We start from the raw sequence: 18,747 nt of genomic DNA on the forward strand, positions 1-18,747 counted from the left end.
CCTCAATTGTGGTTGTAAGCTGAAGACTATCCTCAACTTTACATTCTCCTCTGCATCTGGAAACAATTCCACAATCCTCCTCAAATCACAAATCATACAAGCCTCACACCCCTCCAAATTCACTCTCAATTCTTCTTTTTAAAATAATATTTCCTGTACTGCATGAAGCAACTTTAAAACTAGATCACAAGACCTCAAGATGGTGATGATTTTCCTAAGGAAGATAAAAATAACTCCTTGAATTGTTTACTTGTGTATTTGTTGCTAAGAGTTCTGAAGCTATCTCTAATTATTGTTTGATGTTGATTTTTGTGTCTTTATTAGGCCAGCTTTTGGGGTTTTGTTTTGTTTTGTTTAGTTTTAAATAGCCATTCTTTCAAAGAGATTTGTGGGCGCAGCAGATAATACACCATTTCTGTTTACTTGAATGCCAGTTCTTAACTTACGTGCTAAAAGGAATATTTGCCAACCTGTTTGTCTGCTGTTAATATAATGATCTTCCTGTTTTGTTCAGAATGACGACAGCGGTGCTGCGATTGCCAGTTTCACCCTTCTGTTGGCATTTGTGCAGTGTTACAAAGAGCACAAAAAAGGAGGGGCTCATGCATCAATACTGCTCCCATTATGACCCCCTTGTCTTCCCTACACATGTTATTGGGTTCCAACTCAAGAAAACCCAGTTAATTTATATAAAAAATGCCACATTTTCCCCTTTCTTAAGTAATTATCCTTTTTAAGTTGTTTAGAACTCTCAGCATATTCTCACTTATTCTCTAAGTTGCCAGCTTTCCTTTGTCTTGCTAAATCAATATTATGTGGCCTAGTATTCTCCAGGTAGGAAGCCTCAACACATCTGCAAGGTGTCAGGTTAGAGAAGTCCCCTTAAATATCTCAAAGCGTTATTGGGTTTCCAGTTTGTGTCTCAAAGCCCGTGACAGATGGAGTAAACTTACTGCGAGACTTGCTTTTTGCAGGAATGATTTACAGTACTTGATGGTCAAGTGCCATTAAGCTGCTTTCTTCTTCCAAAAATTTTAGCTTAAATCAAAGGTACCATTTTAAAAATTTATTTGTTGGATTTGTTCCAGCCATCCAATTCCAAAAGCATATAAGTTACAAATACAGTGTGTGTGTATGTGTGTACACACACACACACACACACACACACACAATTATGAGAGGAAACCATATTCTGTTTAAAAAGTCTATTTTCAACTAAACAAGGGCACTGAATAAGAAAACCCTTACCCAAGCAAGTTATCCCATTTTTCTATTTGCAACACCAAAATGATTCAGATAAATAATATAGGTAGTCCTCAATTTACAACCACAATTGGGACTAGAACTTCTATCATTAAGTGATTCAGTCATGGTGAGTTGTGTCTAGTTTTATTATTTTGGGAAGATTTGGGAATGGCACTCATATGACCCCAGGATGCTGTAACCATTATAAATACATGCTATTTGTCAAGCATCTGGATTCTGATCACATGACCACAAGGACACTGCAACGGTCATAAGTGTGAGGACCACTTGTAATTTCACTTTTTTCAGTGCTGTTTCAACTTTGAATTAATATTAAATGAATGGTCGTAAGCCAAGGATTATCGGTATCTCAAAATATGTGCCCCTCATGCAAAGGTCAGCATTACAATTTATGAAAATAGTGTTATCCAATGATATGCTAGGTCAGGCAGTAGTCTACCACCGTCTATCCTAAATCTCTGACCACTTAGTTTCCAGCTCCTACTATTACTCCTACTCCTACTATAATCGAATTCGGTTTTAATTGGGTTGTTTTAAATTCAGGCCAAAATTATTTAATTGTTTTTTAAAATGTTTTTAAATTTTATATGCTATGTTTTATCCTGGCTGTACACCGCCCTGAGTCCCGCAGGAGAAGGGCGGTATAGAAATAAAATAAAATAAAATAAATAATAAATAAATAATAAAATTACAATGGAGCTATTTTACCAAATCATATTACGTTACTTTTCCTAATAACAGAGTTACATTAATTCACCAGTCATTTCCACTGTTCATCATGCTATGGTTGATTGTGTTTTTTTTAACCTTTCTAAAAATTGAAACATTGGAGGATTTTAAGAGCAGTCTTGTAGGATCAAAGCTGCATGTTCCTTCCATGATGCTCAAACATAAAATCATACAAAGTATGCCCTCATTGTTAACACTTCTACTAAACTCTATATATCATGGGTGTCACACTTGATTGCATTATGTGACATATCCTGACTTTTTTGCCTTTGCAGAACTGGGGTAGTTGTGGCCTATGTGTGATGCATCCGGCCCATGGGCCGCCAGTTTCACAGGCCTGCTCTATAGTACATTATGAGTTTGGGCTTTGGATTTTTGTGGTGTTCTATATTTATTTGTTTTTATTGGATGCAGTGGATTTTATCTTTAAAACAAACAAACGAAGATGGTTAGTTTGTTGTAAATGGCATAGTCGTTTAAATTTTGTATTGCCACAGTCAGTGAAGCCAATTTTTTGTTGTTGTCTCTCCTCAGTCAATTTTGAATTCCTCTTAGCTGTATCACTAGTAACCACTCAAGTTCAAAGATGGAAGTACGGATAGTTTTCCATTAATAACAGTAATTGGGACTGCAAACTCTGTTGCTAAGCAACACAGGCGTAAAGCCAGAAAGCATACGGTGCCAATTTATTATGTCATTTCCGGCAGTTCCTATCATTAAGCAAATTTCATGTAGTCATTAAGCAAAATGATGTGACTATGATTTGCAATTTCCTGCCAGCTTTCCCATTGATTTTGCCTATCAAAAGCTGGCAGTGAATGTTGCAAATGGTAATCACATGACTATGGGATTCTGCGACTTCATAAATGTACACTGGTTGCCAAGGTCCCAAATTGTGACCTGGTAACTGGGGGGGTTCTGCAACAGGCAGAACTTCAAGGACTGGCTGTAAATCTCCTAATTCAGCACCATCATCACTTCAAACATTTACTGAACAAATGATTGTCCAAGTTAGCTTGTGTCACTAAGCTGCCCAAAGTTTAGCCTCTGATTCAGGTTAGGAAATGAACCCTTCCTCATCATGCTTTCAAGGAAGATGCAATTGCCTCCTTCTGCTCAAATTAAGTTTGTCTCCTGATCCAACAGCTCCTCTTTGCAGGTTAAAGAAGTAGCCATGCAGATCTTTTTAAAAACATTTTCCATTCAGGTCAGGCAAATATTTGAAGTTGCGTTTCTATGTGACTAGATTTACCACAATGGGAATTTACCATAGCCAATTTTGAGTGGTGGTAATAGTGATTGTGTTCCATGCAGTATTCCAACACAAACACAAAGCAGAATACAGATACAAATGCAGAAGTGCATATTATACTGTTAAAGATGTAAGCAAGGGATGGGCTGTCCAGATAGGTAAGCATTTTGTAAGGGGTTGTTATTTTTAGGGACGTTTGTTTAGAAGTACATGCTAAAATCTTCAGGGATAATTTTAAAAACAAAGAAGTACGCTTTATATTCATATTCTTGAAGCTGTGTATTCACTTGTATATAAAAAGAATTCTGGTCTCTGTCTTCTTGTCAACATCAAACAATTCTCTGATATGCAAATTTCAGCTATAGGGACAACAGTTCACAGAATTTGTTTGGATTCAATCCAGGTCTCAGCAATGGCACCATTCAGGGAACTGGCATTTAATTGCCTCATTTGAGCTTTTAAAAATTGTAAAAGGAAATGATATTAAAATAAATATAAAATACTTTTAAATATTTTATGGTGCTGCTTGTCTTAAGGAAAATGCAGCCATAATATCACTCTTTTGCTCTCTCAAATGGCAACTGAGGGGTAAAAAAAACAAGTTACAGGATTGAACCTTCTGCCTTCCTGTTTCTATTGCATAAAACTTTCTCCCTACTGCTCTTTCTTTTATCCACTAATAAATGTTTCATTTGTCACAAGCCAAGCTAACGAGATTTGCTTTCAAAGCTAATTTGATCAAACCATCAATAATACCTGTATTCAGATCTGGATTATGATCAAAGCCTGGTTTATTTAATTGGTTAAGAAAGAAATTGATGGGCCGGAATGAAAACTTCCTGAGGGTATTTTTTAAGATATTTTTTGCTTTATTATTATTATAAATAAAAATTATAAATAAAAATTTTATTTTTATTATAAATAAAAAGGGACGTGGTGATTCTGGCTAAGATGCTGAGCTTGTCGATCAAAAGGTTGGCAGTTCAGTGATTCGAATCCCTAGTGCCGCTTAACGGGGTGAGCTCCCGTTACTTATCCCAGCTTCTGCCAACCTAGCAGTTCAAAAGCACGTAAAAAATGCAAGTAGAAAAATAGGGACCACCTTTGGTGGGAAGGTAAAAGCATTATGTGCGCCTTTGGCATTAAGTCATGCTGGCCACATGACCACAGAGATGTCTTCGGACAGCACTGGCTCTTTGGCTTTGAAACGAAGATGAACACCGCCCTTTAGAGTTGGGAATGACTAGCACATATGTGCGAGGGGGAACCTTTACCTTTTTAATATTATAAATAAAGCGGCAAACATACATAATACTCCTTTCTCCTATTTTCATCACAACAACAGCCCCATGAGGTAAATTGGGCTGAGAGAGAGTGTCTGGCTTAAAGTCACCCAGTTGACTTTCATACCTAAGGCAGAATCTGAACTCAAAGTCTCCTGGTGCCTCAATCACTAGACCAAACTGACTAGTGAAGCAAGAGGGCCCAAAATGCAATCCTTAGATTGCTTATCTATCACGCTCTGGCCTGTACCAGGTGCAGGGAAAAGGAAACTACAATGAATAAAAACAATTCAAGGTTCTTTGTTGCGCCTCTTAGTAAATATTGAAGTCATAGAAAGCAGAGTGGAATGGCTTAAATGATGGATTAGACATGAACATCCAGCAGTTCCAAGCAATCAAGTATCCTCATGATTCTTATAGATTCTTACAAAAGTTTTTGGAATAAATCACTTAATACTGGAACAATATTTGCTGAAATGCTGTTACTGAAGATCTAAGCTAAGTTATGATCAGATAGTCTCAACTCCCATCCTTCCACTTTCAGATTTTTCTCCGTTGGCACTTTCCTAATGGAAAATTTGAGGAAAATATTTGTCACATACTTTTCTGTGTCCTTCTGAATTCTGAATCGCAAAACTTCTTTAGTTTCAGTTTCAGATGGGCTTCCCAAATACTCCTACTTTAGTTTAATTTTTTTGAGTTAAGTTGATCTTTCACCATTTAATGCCTCTCATTCACTTCCTTAATATATGTGTACACACACACACACACACACATCCTGTACATATGTAAATGAACATACATGTGGCCAAAGTAGGTGCACTTTAAATATTATCTAATGAGAATCATTTTGGTATTTGTATACAGACAGACTCAATTGCATTTTTCTTTCAGCCTAAGCTGTTTCTTCAGGGATGTTGAGAGGAAAATATTGGAGCAAACCCATGTATATTTCTTGGTGGAAGGACAATATATATTTTAAATAGAATAGAATAGAATTCTTTACTGGCCAAGTGTGATTGGACACACAAGGAATTTGTCTTTGGTGCATATGCTCTCAATGTACATAAAAAGACAAGATACACTCGTCAAGATCCCGGAAAGGACAGTTTGGAAATATTTTGTTCAGCTGTGCAGTGCCTTGGAACATATGCATTCCTGGCGTGTCATGCATCGAGGTAATAAATTGCATTTCATCCCAACTATGTTGTACAAATGTAGGGACTACAGTATATATTACATGAGCTACAAAGACAAGTGATTGTCAAAGACACAACACCCAGTGACAGTCATACGGTACAATAAGCAATCAAATCATACTAGGAAACCATCAATATCAATATAAATCGCAAGGATACAAGCAACAAAGTTACAATAATGCAGTCACAAGTGGGAGGAGATGGACGACAGGAACAATGAGAAAACCAATAGCAATAGTAATACGCCTAATGTGAATAGTTTGACAGTGTTGAAGGAATTATTATATATAAATATATATAAAACAAAAAAGAATTGGGACAACACTGGCTAGACTTAAATTACAGTGTAGATTAAATCATGGTTTATGACCAGAGGTGGGTTTCAGCAGGTTCTGACCAGTTCTGGAGAACCGGTAGTAGAAATTTTGAGTAGTTCAGAGAACTGGTAGTAAAAATGACTGGCCCCGCCCCCATCTATTTTCTGCCTCCCAGGTCCCAGCTGATCGGGAGGAAATGGGGATTTTGCAGTAACCTTCCCCTGGAGTGGGGTGGGAATGGAGATTTTACAGTATCCTTCCCCTGCCATGCCCACCAAGCCACACCCACCAAGCAATGCCACGCCCACCAAGCACGCCCACAGAACCAGTAGTAAAATTTTTTGAAACCCACATAGTTTATGATGCTATGTAATCTCAATGATTATTAAGATTAACTGCAATTTAAGTTTCAGAAACAATGTTAAATTATGACTAATTAAACAATTGAAACAGGAACTTATTTCTTACATGCTGCTGTTCTGAAGAATGCAGGAAGAGACTGTGCGAGCCTATGTCATTCATATTATTCTAAGCCATGATCTAATATCTAATTATATTCATTAGAATCAGGAAGAAGAGAGACATAATCAAATGAGGGTTTATCACCTGTGAAAGTAAGGGTTCAGTTTGTTATACATAAGTTCCCAGTCTCATTTGGACCTATCAGACTTTTTCTTTGGTCCAAGCTGTTTTCCTGAATACTTGTTCTTTTCATCCAGAGCGCATCCCTGAGGAACTATCTCTCTTTGTTAAACATGGTCCTCCCTCCTCAGTTGTGTTAATGATTTCTCGATTGAAAAGCTGAAGGCTTGTTCATTTTAATAATCTTCTGCATCATTACTGAATATCAAATCCAGATTGTAGTATTATTTTATTATTTCAAAGCATTTTAAGAAGCAGAAGAGGCTGATCCCGGAAAGGACAGTTTGGAAATATTTTGTTCAGCTGTGCAGTGCCTTGGAACATATGCATTCCCGGCGTGTCATGCATCGAGGTAATAAATTGCATTTCATCCCAACTATGTTGTACAAATGTAGGGACTACAGTATATATTACATGAGCTACAAAGACAAGTGATGGCCTCTTCCAGTTGTTCTTATCTGTTAAAATAGGCAACTAAAAGACATTTTTATGTATGTAATTTTTTAAAAAACCATTAACATATTTTCTATTCTCTAGTTATATTTTGTTTAATTTTTTAATGATATTTTTGGCTGCCCCAATCAGTTACAAACATGCATGTCTATGTGTATATAATATCATTTGACTTAAAATAAGTAATCTACATTCATATGCATGCTGTTTTATGTATGGTAGATTCTTATTTTTATGTATCTTGAAGATTTGTACCCTGCCTTTTGATTACATGGGGCGACCTATACAAAACAGGTAACACTTCCAAAACTGAAACATTTCAGTCTGTGCAAATATATGTATTCATACAAAATCCAATAGCCCTTTTGATGGTATCTGTGGCTAGTGGATGGAGGCCAGATTATTGCTCTTAAACCAACAGCCTGCATTTAGATCAAACTTTTCTTTTTTGCAGGAAGAAGGGAAGCATACTTCCTGTAATTGCTCGATCACTGGCCATAGATGCAGCAAATTTTGTCTTTACCTTGTCATTGGTGCCCTGAATGGAGACAGAAAAGTCATTATTATTATTTATCTTATTATTTCTTAGGGATTGCTCTTGTATAGAAATTTCATCTAAATCATCATGGTTGTGAACAGTTTTATCCTGGTAGTTAAGGTAACTGTCATCAAGGACAGAAGTTTGATGAGAGTCAAGTCATAATAACTTATTAACATATCTGGAAAGTGTGATATAGTCGCAGTGACTGAATAAGTAGGACTTCCTCTCCAACCTAGAATAGGGCTTCAAATGGACTGATTTTGCAAAATTTGTTTGGAATTTTTCACCATTTTTTAATTTCAGTTCTTTCTGTTTCTTGGATAACTAGAAGGATATGAAGTCCAGCCAATGAAATAAGAGTATCTTGTAATGAATATGTATTAAATATGCATATTTCACCCTTTGCCATTAAGTTTGTTTGTTTATAAAATTGTATAATTTTATAATTATACATAATTATAATTTGCACATAAGAGCAAATAATTTCTGACAGCAAGACGTGTATATACTGGTGAGGTTGAAAATCACTGTGAGGTGGATCCAGAGTAGCTTAGTTAAATTCATTTGCCTCTGACATTAACAAGATGATCTCATTATGATTTAACATTGTATAGAAACTAAATTAAACAAATTTAGTCTAAATCCTGTTTTATAACTAAGGTAGCTTTCAGACAGGTGTCTCAAGAGAAGAATTCCATATTTGGACATAAGCAAATCAGAACATGTTCAGAACATGACAGAAAGATCAAAGGTAATTTGAGTGGACAATTAAATAATAGCGAAAACTATACAGTTGCATAATCTGGTCTCAAAATGAGTTAAGTTCGGGGGGGGTTCTACTTACCTTTACTACTGGTTCGCATTGTGCCCGCACGCATGTGCAGATCACTTATGATGACATCCAGGTCAGTGGGCGGAGCCTCCCTCTGGTTTTACTACCGGTTCAATAGAACCGGTCTGAACCGGGGGCAACCCACCACTGGTTAAGCTATTATATCAACCCTTGCATAAACTTTTTATTTGAACATTTAGAAGCATAGCTTTCATTAATAATTAAATATTTGTCCAAATAAATTTGGAAATGTCCCAAAACATTCAGGGAATGAATTATGTTACTAGGTATATTATCATGACTATTCTTATAATCATCATGAAACTGATACATGGTTAGTAAAGTCATTGTTACCACCCATAGAGCATCATGTTGTCACTATCTATGAAACTAAACAGAACTATGGAATTCAGTTCATTTCTTTACAGAAGCAAGTCGTCTTGAATTCATAGCATTTATTCCCTAAAAAGTCGAGAAAGGATTTCAGCCTAAAATTAGTGCAGGGATAAACACATTTATTTTAATTAGTAACTTGCATATTAAATTCAACTGTACTTAAAAGTTTGAATATTACTTGTCCCAGATATAATTTAGATATATAAATGCTCATAATTTTTAGATACTTGTATCCCATCTTTATGGTTTTTATAAATAACCCAAGGCAGTGAACATATTATCTAATAGTCCTTCCTCCTCCTATTTTCCCCACAACAACAAATCCTGTGTAACGGTCTGGGCTGAGAGAGACTGAGTGGCTCAAATTTACCCACCTGACTTTTTATGCCTAAAGCAGGACTAGAATTCACACTCCTGGTTTCTAGCTTGGTATCTTAACCACCAGATGAAACAAATAATTTAAAACATTTGATCAAACAATAATACTTAATATAATATTTAATAATCTTTTCTATTAAAGGTATAGTATTATACATACTTTGTTTCTTCTTATAGACATCAAGCCAGCAAACGTATTCATTACTGCTACAGGAGTAGTAAAACTTGGAGATCTTGGATTGGGAAGATTTTTCAGTTCTAAAACCACAGCTGCACATTCTCTAGGTGAGAAAATTTTCTTTGTATAATTAAAAGTGGAAGTTAATGTTATATATCTAGAGTACTGTATATGCAGCAAACTTTTTATTTGATGTATTTTTAATTAAAAGAATTTCAGCTGTATGCTGATATAGATTAAAATATGTTTAATAAATAAATTTCATTTCTATGGATTGAAAAATGCTCATTCAAAATTAAGCTGTTTTTGTTATGACTGATTTTGATGACACTTGTTGAATGGAATTTTAATAGATTACTTTACAAAACAATGTACTGTAGTTTTCAAATGTGTCAGTCTTTGTTTTTGGTTTGAATGCTTGATTAATGCAGCCTATGGTAGAAACTTACTACTTCTTCAAGAAATGTGTTTATTTGTGCAGTGAGATTCAAAGCAAGAAGAGATCTTCTTTTGTCAAGATTTCTCGCTATTACCCTATATACAAGTAATTTCACAGGACAGTTCACTTAGCAATCGTTCAACGTTGCAACATAATCCCCCCAAGTACTTATGGCACAGTCCCGAGGTTACGAATGTTGCAGCACCATGGCAGTCATTCATCCTTATAAACAACCAGAGGCACAGCAAAATTCACCCTGCCTATCTCCCCCCCCTGTCAACAACCCCCCCACTTAACTTGCAAAGATCTAGTGAGCTGTCTCCTCTCCAGTCTGCACTCCAAAAGTGAGCATTGAGAGCAGAGGGAAAACAGAACGAGCTTCTCTTACTCACCGAGGCTACCTGTCACTTCTGGAGCAGTAGGCAGCTTCAGTGAGTCTCCTCCAAAGGCTCCCAATCTTGGAGCAAAAAAGTGTTTGGATGCCGATGGAAGGCTTTGGGGCAGTGAAATCGTGTTGCTTCAAGCCTCCTGTTGGCATGCAAACACTTTTCACGCACAGGCTGGAAGCTTCTGGATGCCCTGATCTCATGGGACTTCAGGCACCCATTCTCTGCAAAAGCGGATGGGTGCCTGAAGTCGCGTGAGATCAGGGCCCCCAGAAGCTTCCAATCTCCAAGCGAAAAGTGTTTGAGCGCTGATAGGGTGCTTTGAGGCGGCTCCATTTCACCACCTCAAAGCGCCCCATCAGCATGCAAACAAAGCTTCCAGTCTTCGGGCAAAAAGTGTTTGAGTGCCAATGGGGCGCTTTGAGTTAAATTCTGCAAAATCTTATTTGTGTATTATCAATATCGTAATTCCTTTAATGCAGTAATAGGTTTTGGAGAATGATTGGTTAAAAAGGTATTTTTGTTTTTGATAAAGTACGACCCTGTAAACCTCATTGTTAGGCTGAGCTTTGCCAAGTTTTTTTCTCAGCAATTCTCTTAAACTGAAATCAGAATTACTTTTGTTTCTTCCTCTGAAGCAATTTGCATGATTAGATTTAATCAAAACACAACAGCTTAGTTGGACAATTCATCAGTAGAGATGTATTGGATTAGGTGGCCTTTTCAAAATGCTAAATCTTAAATTCCAACAGATAGTTTAAATTTCTGAGCTCCTTTGTTGGGGAATTTTTGACACAGCATTTTGACACAAAAATATGAAAGGATTTGAAATAGCTAGGAGGCCTACATCTTTTTGATCTGCTGAATGTGACAGCTTCTTATCATTTAGTGAATCAGTTTAAGTCAGAACCCTGATTTTAGTATTGATGAGCATGAGCATGTTGACTCCTGTTTGTCTACTTTCATATATGAGACCTTGCTCAGAAGAAAAAATGTCAGAGTTTAGGCAGCGTGACTAGTATTATGAGATAAACCCAGGAACAAAACACAGCACCCAGCACACAGAGCCTTTAGATAATTTAGATAATTAACTGTGGTTTTATCTACAGCTAAATATATACAGACTTATATGTGGTAAATACCTTATCATACTGACACAAGGAAAGCAATGAGATACACGACGAGCGAGAACGTGAGAAGGGAGTCACCCTCTAATAGCTTCCCTTATATAGACAGTTTCTTACTCAGCTGCCTCATTCCCATTGCCTCAGTTTGCCGCTTACAACCTTCCATCAGCTTACAGCAATTAAGTCTACATACCCTGGCAAAAAATATGGTGTCTGCTTAGTTGTAGCTCAGAGGAGAGTTTTGTACTATGTTGGTGAACCAGAAAAGGCATGCAGATAGACCTGATTTACACAAATAGTGTAGTGGACAATTTCTACTTCACAACATTTGAGTCATATCAACCAGGACACTAGGAGACTCAGTCTAGGAATCACTTGGGTTAGGTTTTCAGCCACAAAACCATTCAGGAGCTGCTCTCCATGTGCCTTATCCATCCATCTGTGGTCCCTTCTTCCAAAAATGCTTGTTGATTACCAGCAGTCATTGATTCACCTGGATAAAGCAGAGTGTAGACTTGAGACTGCTCTGAGAGTAGTCTTACTACACAAAAATTTTTCTGGATAGCAGTTTCCAGTCCAGACATAAGGAAATTACTTTAGTTGCAACTTCTTGCTTACCTGGAAAGAAAAAGTATGGTATTTATGCTATATTGAAATCCACATAAATAACCATTAGGTAAATGCGAAAGTTTATATCTACACTACAATATCATGCTTCACAGAAGTGCTGCTAATGTTAAAACTTTAGATAATAAATTCTTATTGCAAATAATAGACTAATTGATTTGGTTTGTTTGCAATTTATATTCAGAGTATATTTTTGTATTTTGTTTTTAAAATGCATTTAAATTAAAGGTTCTACTGTGTTGGTGTGGTTGGCTTATTGATCCTTCACCTGTGTATAATGAGGTCACGTGTAATTAAGAGGGTATTTAAGAATGCAGAGGCAAAAATGTTAACTTCATTTGTTTGGTTTTGGTGAGGTAGGTTTTTTCCTCTTAATGTGCGTTTTTACTTTGTGTGAGGTTGTCGCTTGTGAAAAAGGTCCTAAATTTGCAGTTTCTATTACATAATATGAGTATTTGCTATAAGGCTGTGACATGAAAAGCAAAGGAAAAAAGTTTATTCTAAAGTTACCATTGTTTTTTACAACTACAATATTTGACATTTTTCAAGATACTGTACATTCCAAGTTATGTTCTGTGGCAATGTTTTGATTTGAAATGTTTTCATACTTATTTAAAAACAAATTTCATCAGTTATCAATTTGGAAATGTAAATAATTTCTAATACATTTGATCTTATGTAGAAATAAAATTTAGGTACATAGTTATCAGTAGTGGTATTCACTTACCTTCTCTACAGGTTCGCAAATGTGAGCGCACATGCTCGCTTCGCTCACGCGCACCACCTCTGCACATGCGCAGAATATCCGTGATGATGTCTGGGCAGGTGGGTGGAGCCTCCCGCTGCCACCACTACTGGTTCGCCTGAACCAGGTAGAACTGGTAGAATCCCACCACTGATAATTATACAGATATATACAAAATTATTTCTGAAACTGGGATAATGAATCACGTGCTTTATAAGAGACTTTATTCATGTTGCTATCCCATATGAAATATCTCTTAGAACAGGATGACATATGCCTTACTAAATTTTTCTGTCTTTTTTATGTTTTTTCATTTCTGTTTCTATTAACTACAGTTGATTATTGTTTTATGAATTGGCAAATATTAGAATGTTTTAAAAGTAATTATAGATAGACATACAGATCCCCATGCCCATAAACCCACACTTTTAGGAAAAAGTCTTTAAAAAAAATTTGCCTTAATAACATGAGGATGCCATTTCCTTTTAAAAGATGTATTAATTATCTTTAAAACAACATTTTTCTGCTTATTTTAAATAATGTAAAGATGGAATTGGAAGTTGGCTATGCTTTTAAGACAGGATGTAGAAATACCAAAATCTTGTTTAGCGAGTTTCAGTCAGTGAAGGAAATAAAAATAAATAGGAAACCCTTGTAGTTATAAAACCAATATATGGTTTTTATTTAATAAATGCTGCATAAATAAACATATTCATATAGAATTCTATCAGTCTATCAAATTGACAACATTAGTAATGTTAATATAATATTAAATTACTAAATTGCTAAAAAATTGGTTTATTGATAATTATGGGGAACTGCTACTTTTTAAATAGGTTATCATGAAATTAATTCATAAAACAATGCTTAAATTATTTGGAATAATTTTTCACTTACTGAACTTTACTCTTTTGCATTTAAATAGTGAATAGTAATTTTTCAAAACAAATGTTGGAATATACATTGCTTGAAGTTGATTTATTTTTTTGTTTATTATGTATTTATATTTTTTGTAGTGGGAACACCTTATTATATGTCTCCAGAAAGAATCCATGAAAATGGATATAACTTCAAATCAGATATCTGGTCTCTAGGATGTCTGTTATATGAGGTAATACTGACAATTTTTAATGAGCATAGTTTGTTGATATGTTCTGTTGATCAAAGTGTTTTTCTACTTGTGTTATGATTCTATTGAATATTAATTTCATAAATTAGTACTAGCTGAAAGCAAAGAATTCTGACATGTTACAGATAATACGTGGTGAAATTTGCACATTTGCCTTAGCTCAAAATATGAAGAGAATGTAATACAAATATTTGTAAAATTTGGGGTATATACTTCTCAAAATAATCTCTTTCAAGGTCTTCATTTTTCAGTATCAAGGTTAACATCCAAGGTGGCAATTTGAAATTGAAAACATTACCTTCACATGAAATGGACCTATCAAGGGCATACTCCAGTCAACACTTGTCATATCATCTATTATTTCTTTAATTATTAAACTTTTGTTTTCTGAATCTTAAACTTTATATTTAAACTTTGCTAAATCGGATTATCGCATAGGAAACTAGTATTCTGTCCTTTTTATATGGTATATCAGCAACTGTCTATTTGTATATAACCAACTAAACACAATGCCATTAATACTTTAATACAGAGGTAAAGGATCTATAGAAAAATAATATCAGGAAAAGATATTCCTTCATTTGGTTTGTTTATACCAGTCGTAATTCTAGCTTGTAAAATGTTAATTATAATGAGATCAGCAAGATAACCAAATTCTACCAAAACCTTCTGGAGGTTTATAACAAGTTCTAAAAATTTTACCCATTGGCTTGCAGTCTTTCACTCAAATGCTCTCTAGAAAAGTTTCTGTCATACAGATGCAAGGTGAAGTGGCAAACCACTTTCACTGCAGCTCAGCAGAATTCACCAAAGCTCTCTATCAAAGGGGATAAAAAACCCTACAATATTAGGATTTTCTGAGTACTATAACAAAATTTTCTTTAAACAAAACAAAACAATTCAGTGCTAAAATTATTATTTTCTCTCAGACTCATTTATACAGAAAGCACTATTTGGTCTAGATTAGTGCTATATATAATTGTTTACCTCAACAACCACTTGATGACTGAATTATAAAAGAAATAAACATTTAATGAGATCATTCTTTTGGAGATTTATTAGCAATTATATCTTAAACTGGGATTTTTTTTTAAAAAAAATTTTCTGTGATACTGCTACTGGTATTTGTATAATTATGCTATTTGTGAAATTAGTAACTAGGATTTGTATTTACATTATTCTTTTCTTTCTCACAGTTGCCATGTTACCTAATTTTTTGACAGATAATTATCGTTATATAGTAAGATCATGTTTTAAAGAATTTAATTTTTCTACCTTCCTTAAAATTTAGCAAACAAATTAAGGATTGGGGCACATTAATGGCCTATTGTGCAGCAAAATAATAAAGAAATGTTATGTTACACTATAAGTGGTATAATTTTATTTCACTCCCTCAGTTTTCACTTACTCAAAATCCATTCAACCATTGTTTCTGTAAAAAACAGGAATTTGTGGACCCTTAGTTTTGTAAGAAAAATTAAATAATTGTAGGGCAGTTTACAGAACAGTAAGATTTTATTCAATATAGCTCCAATAATAGGAGGATTGAAAAGCATGAATATTGTAACTTAATTATGATACAAATTTAATATTTAAATTTATTCTTGACTTGCTCAATATATTCAACATAAAATGCATTTAAGGATTTCTAAGTTAGTTATTTTAGTTCCATTGGTTTATATTATTTTTCAAATCGGCAATAAGAAAAATATTTGCATGTGCATGAGATTTTCCTAGATTACATAGCTTCCCAATAAATAATTCTTCAGCTAATGTTTTATTTGAATGTTAATATTAATAGCTGACAGTTTGGTTGGGCTTTAGTTGAATCTAAAATTAAGTGTGTTTTCTGTTCACTGCTATTCTATGGGATATCATTTCCTCAACCTGCTGCCTTCCAGATGTGTTCAGAATGCAACGCCCAGAGTTTGGGAATTCTAGAAGTTGAAGTTACAACACATCTGGAAGACACCAGATTGGAGAAGGCTGTTAAAAATTGCTCTCTTTCCTTAACTATTTACCTTTGTTGTTGTTGTTGAAGGTTAATTTTACAGTCAGAAAATTAGACTTTCAAATATTCTGGAAATGCTTAAAAAACAATTCAAAATACTCTAAGCACTCTGTGTTAATTGATATGCAACAAGATAGACTTTACTAATTAAAATCAACATGCCATGCTTCCACTACATGGACCTTTACATGAAAAAGTAGATATTACACATTTCCTTTATTGTTCAGCACAGTAATTGCATCCTTACAGGGTCGTAGGTTGGTGGCTTACAGTCCCCCTCCCCCCAGAAAGAGAATGAGCGAGCGAGGTGGTGGGGGAGAGCATTGCCACCAGCCCTGAAGACAGACAGTGGGCTTTCGTCCCTCAGACACCCCTAGAATACTAATCAGGAAAGTCAGACCCTGGAGGTCAGGGAGCAAGTCAATCATTCTAGCGATCGTCTCAGTGTGGAGGATCAAATTAGCCTGAAAAATTCAGCTGCTGGGAGGAGAGGGCGAGCAGCTGTCAGGGGCAGCAGCAAGATGCACTAATGAACCAGATGAATAGTGCAAAAGCTTGAAAATAAAAACAGGACAGTTGACATTTTTCATCTGTCAAAGCAGGAGATGCATGAAAATATAGTAGTCCTGTTTTAACTCCTTAGGGGACATTCAGCTTTTTCTGCCCAATCCCCCCCCCCATTCATTTTTCTCTCTTTCTTTTTTAAAGCATTGAAACAGAACTACTTTTTTAATGAACCCGCTTTGTACCATGCTGAGTATCTGTTTATTTTGCAATTGTGCATGCATGTTGATTGGGTGGTGAAACTTTCTAATTTTGTATTTAAATTGCACTGAAATGAAAATACACTGCATCAATTAGGTGGTTTCAAGATTTAACATTATGGCAATAATACAATTGGAAATCATTGTTTTCCTTGATAGCCTCAAACCTTTAGTTTTCAGCAGTTATTATATCCAATTAATGTATGCAATTTTGATCATCTTGTTAATAATTTACCCGTAATTAGTTCTTTTTTCTTCATTTTTTTTCTTTATTTCTGTATGCACCACTATCAAAATGAGAACCCTTTTTTGGTCGTGAAGGAGTTAACACTCTGTCTCAAAGACCACAAGACAGATGAGAGCCATTTTCAGCTTGTCCTGTCCCTGCTGAAGCTCACTGAGTAGCTCAGCATGGACTAGCGTGTTTCACACACGCTTTGCCTGTCTGGGGAATGTACACATTGTCCTTCCAAAATCAAACTTATTAGCACATATAGAAAAGGGTGACTGGCTTTGGGGCAGCACTGCACTCTGAGCAATGCTCATGCTGCTGTGGTTCAGAGTTTTAAAGGCTTTCAGAGGCAATGTGAGCATTTCTGTACAAATCTCTTGAAGCTTAGCAGTATGTTGCACTTTTTGTTTGCTTTTGAAAAGACAAGCAATAACATTTAAAATAAGCAGTGGAGACACTAATGATAATAGTTCCAACATTTTAAAAATAATTATACTAAAATATATAGAGTTTAGGGGTAAAACCCAGATCATGTTTGGAAAATGAGCTGCTCCAATAGATTAAATAGTTTGTAAGAAAAATACTAGAAATATAATTTAAACAAACCTTACAATGCATTTGTTTAATTTCAGAGGGATGTAACACACACAGTTTTTTGCAGGGAATTGTATTCCTTGTCTTTGGTTGACAGCAAAGTGCTTTCTAAATAGGAAATTACCTTCTGCCTTAAAGTTAGATGTTATCTTTTCTCAATAACATAAAAAACTTAGTAAGGTGTCCAAACAGAGTACTTAATATATAATTTATTTATCAGATTCATGGTGCTTTCAGCTTCTTGATAGTTGCAGAAAATTAAGTCTTAATGGATGACTACATACATTTTAAATATATTTGAGTACATACCAGTTGATACATCTGCAATGCAGAAAACATCTTTTGATTTTGAATATAATTCTACCTGCTGATTGAAAATTTGTAATGTAGAATATCATAGCGTTCTTGCTACAAGGGGTGTCATAAGGAACATAAAATTTATCAGAGAAAAACAAAATCAGAGCTTTTGTGAGCTAGGTGAATTTTACCAGAGCTTGTCTGATTCCTGATTAAAACTTCATGGTAAGATGTTTCTAAATGACATTTGGATTTTATATAGAGAAAATATTATATTAGTCAAAACTTATGAGTAATGTTCTGGGTATATAATAAATTTAAATCATGCAACAGGAATGTAAGCTGAGTATAATGCTATAGAAACAATCTAATCCAATATGCTGAAGGTCAGATATGAGAAGGGACTCAAACCAATAGCATAGAGAGAAAATAAGTATTTGCCTCTAATTTAAACTGGTATTTTTTAAAAATAAAGCCAAGCTTCTGTATTTGAGTCTTCTCTGCCACACCAGTTAAAATTATACCCTTTTTTATTACTCCATACAGATGGCTGCATTGCAAAGCCCCTTCTATGGTGACAAAATGAACTTGTATTCTTTATGTAAAAAGATAGAACAATGTGATTATCCACCCCTTCCATCAGACCACTACTCAGAAGAAGTAAGTAACTTCCTTTTTGGTGGGCTGTTTGAACTTGCTTTACTTTTTAAAAGCATCCTATTTCTCCTGGGATCTGGTATGCAGTTTTCCACAGCTGGGTTGTTCTTGCACAGCTCTCATTAATTTCAGTTTGGTTTCTTCCTGGAAGCCGAACTTTCTTTAAAAAAAAAAAACATTGTCTGCTGTTTAAATATGGCTGCAAATGTGAACCTTAAATGGGCCATGGCTTTGAAAGACCCGTTGTAATGTTCTACATAGTACTTTTTATAT

The 18,747-nt window shown here is 35.1% G+C and overlaps 1 protein-coding gene across 1 annotated transcript in view; it reads left to right on the forward strand.

The window, feature by feature from the left end:
* Positions 1–18,747, forward strand: part of NEK7 (NIMA related kinase 7) — a 69,241-nt gene that overhangs the window by 37,364 nt on the left and 13,130 nt on the right. The window contains exons 6-9 of the mRNA XM_070940979.1: positions 6,932–7,040; positions 9,466–9,573; positions 13,807–13,901; positions 18,364–18,477. Of these exons, the coding sequence (XP_070797080.1) occupies positions 6,932–7,040; positions 9,466–9,573; positions 13,807–13,901; positions 18,364–18,477 (426 nt within the window). The remainder of the gene's footprint in view (positions 1–6,931; positions 7,041–9,465; positions 9,574–13,806; positions 13,902–18,363; positions 18,478–18,747) is intronic.

This window comes from Pituophis catenifer, unplaced genomic scaffold, assembly GCF_029215685.1.
Source record: "Pituophis catenifer annectens isolate HBS135680 unplaced genomic scaffold, rPitCat1.0.hap2 SCAF_3, whole genome shotgun sequence".
Classification (NCBI taxonomy): Eukaryota; Metazoa; Chordata; class Lepidosauria; order Squamata; family Colubridae; genus Pituophis; species Pituophis catenifer.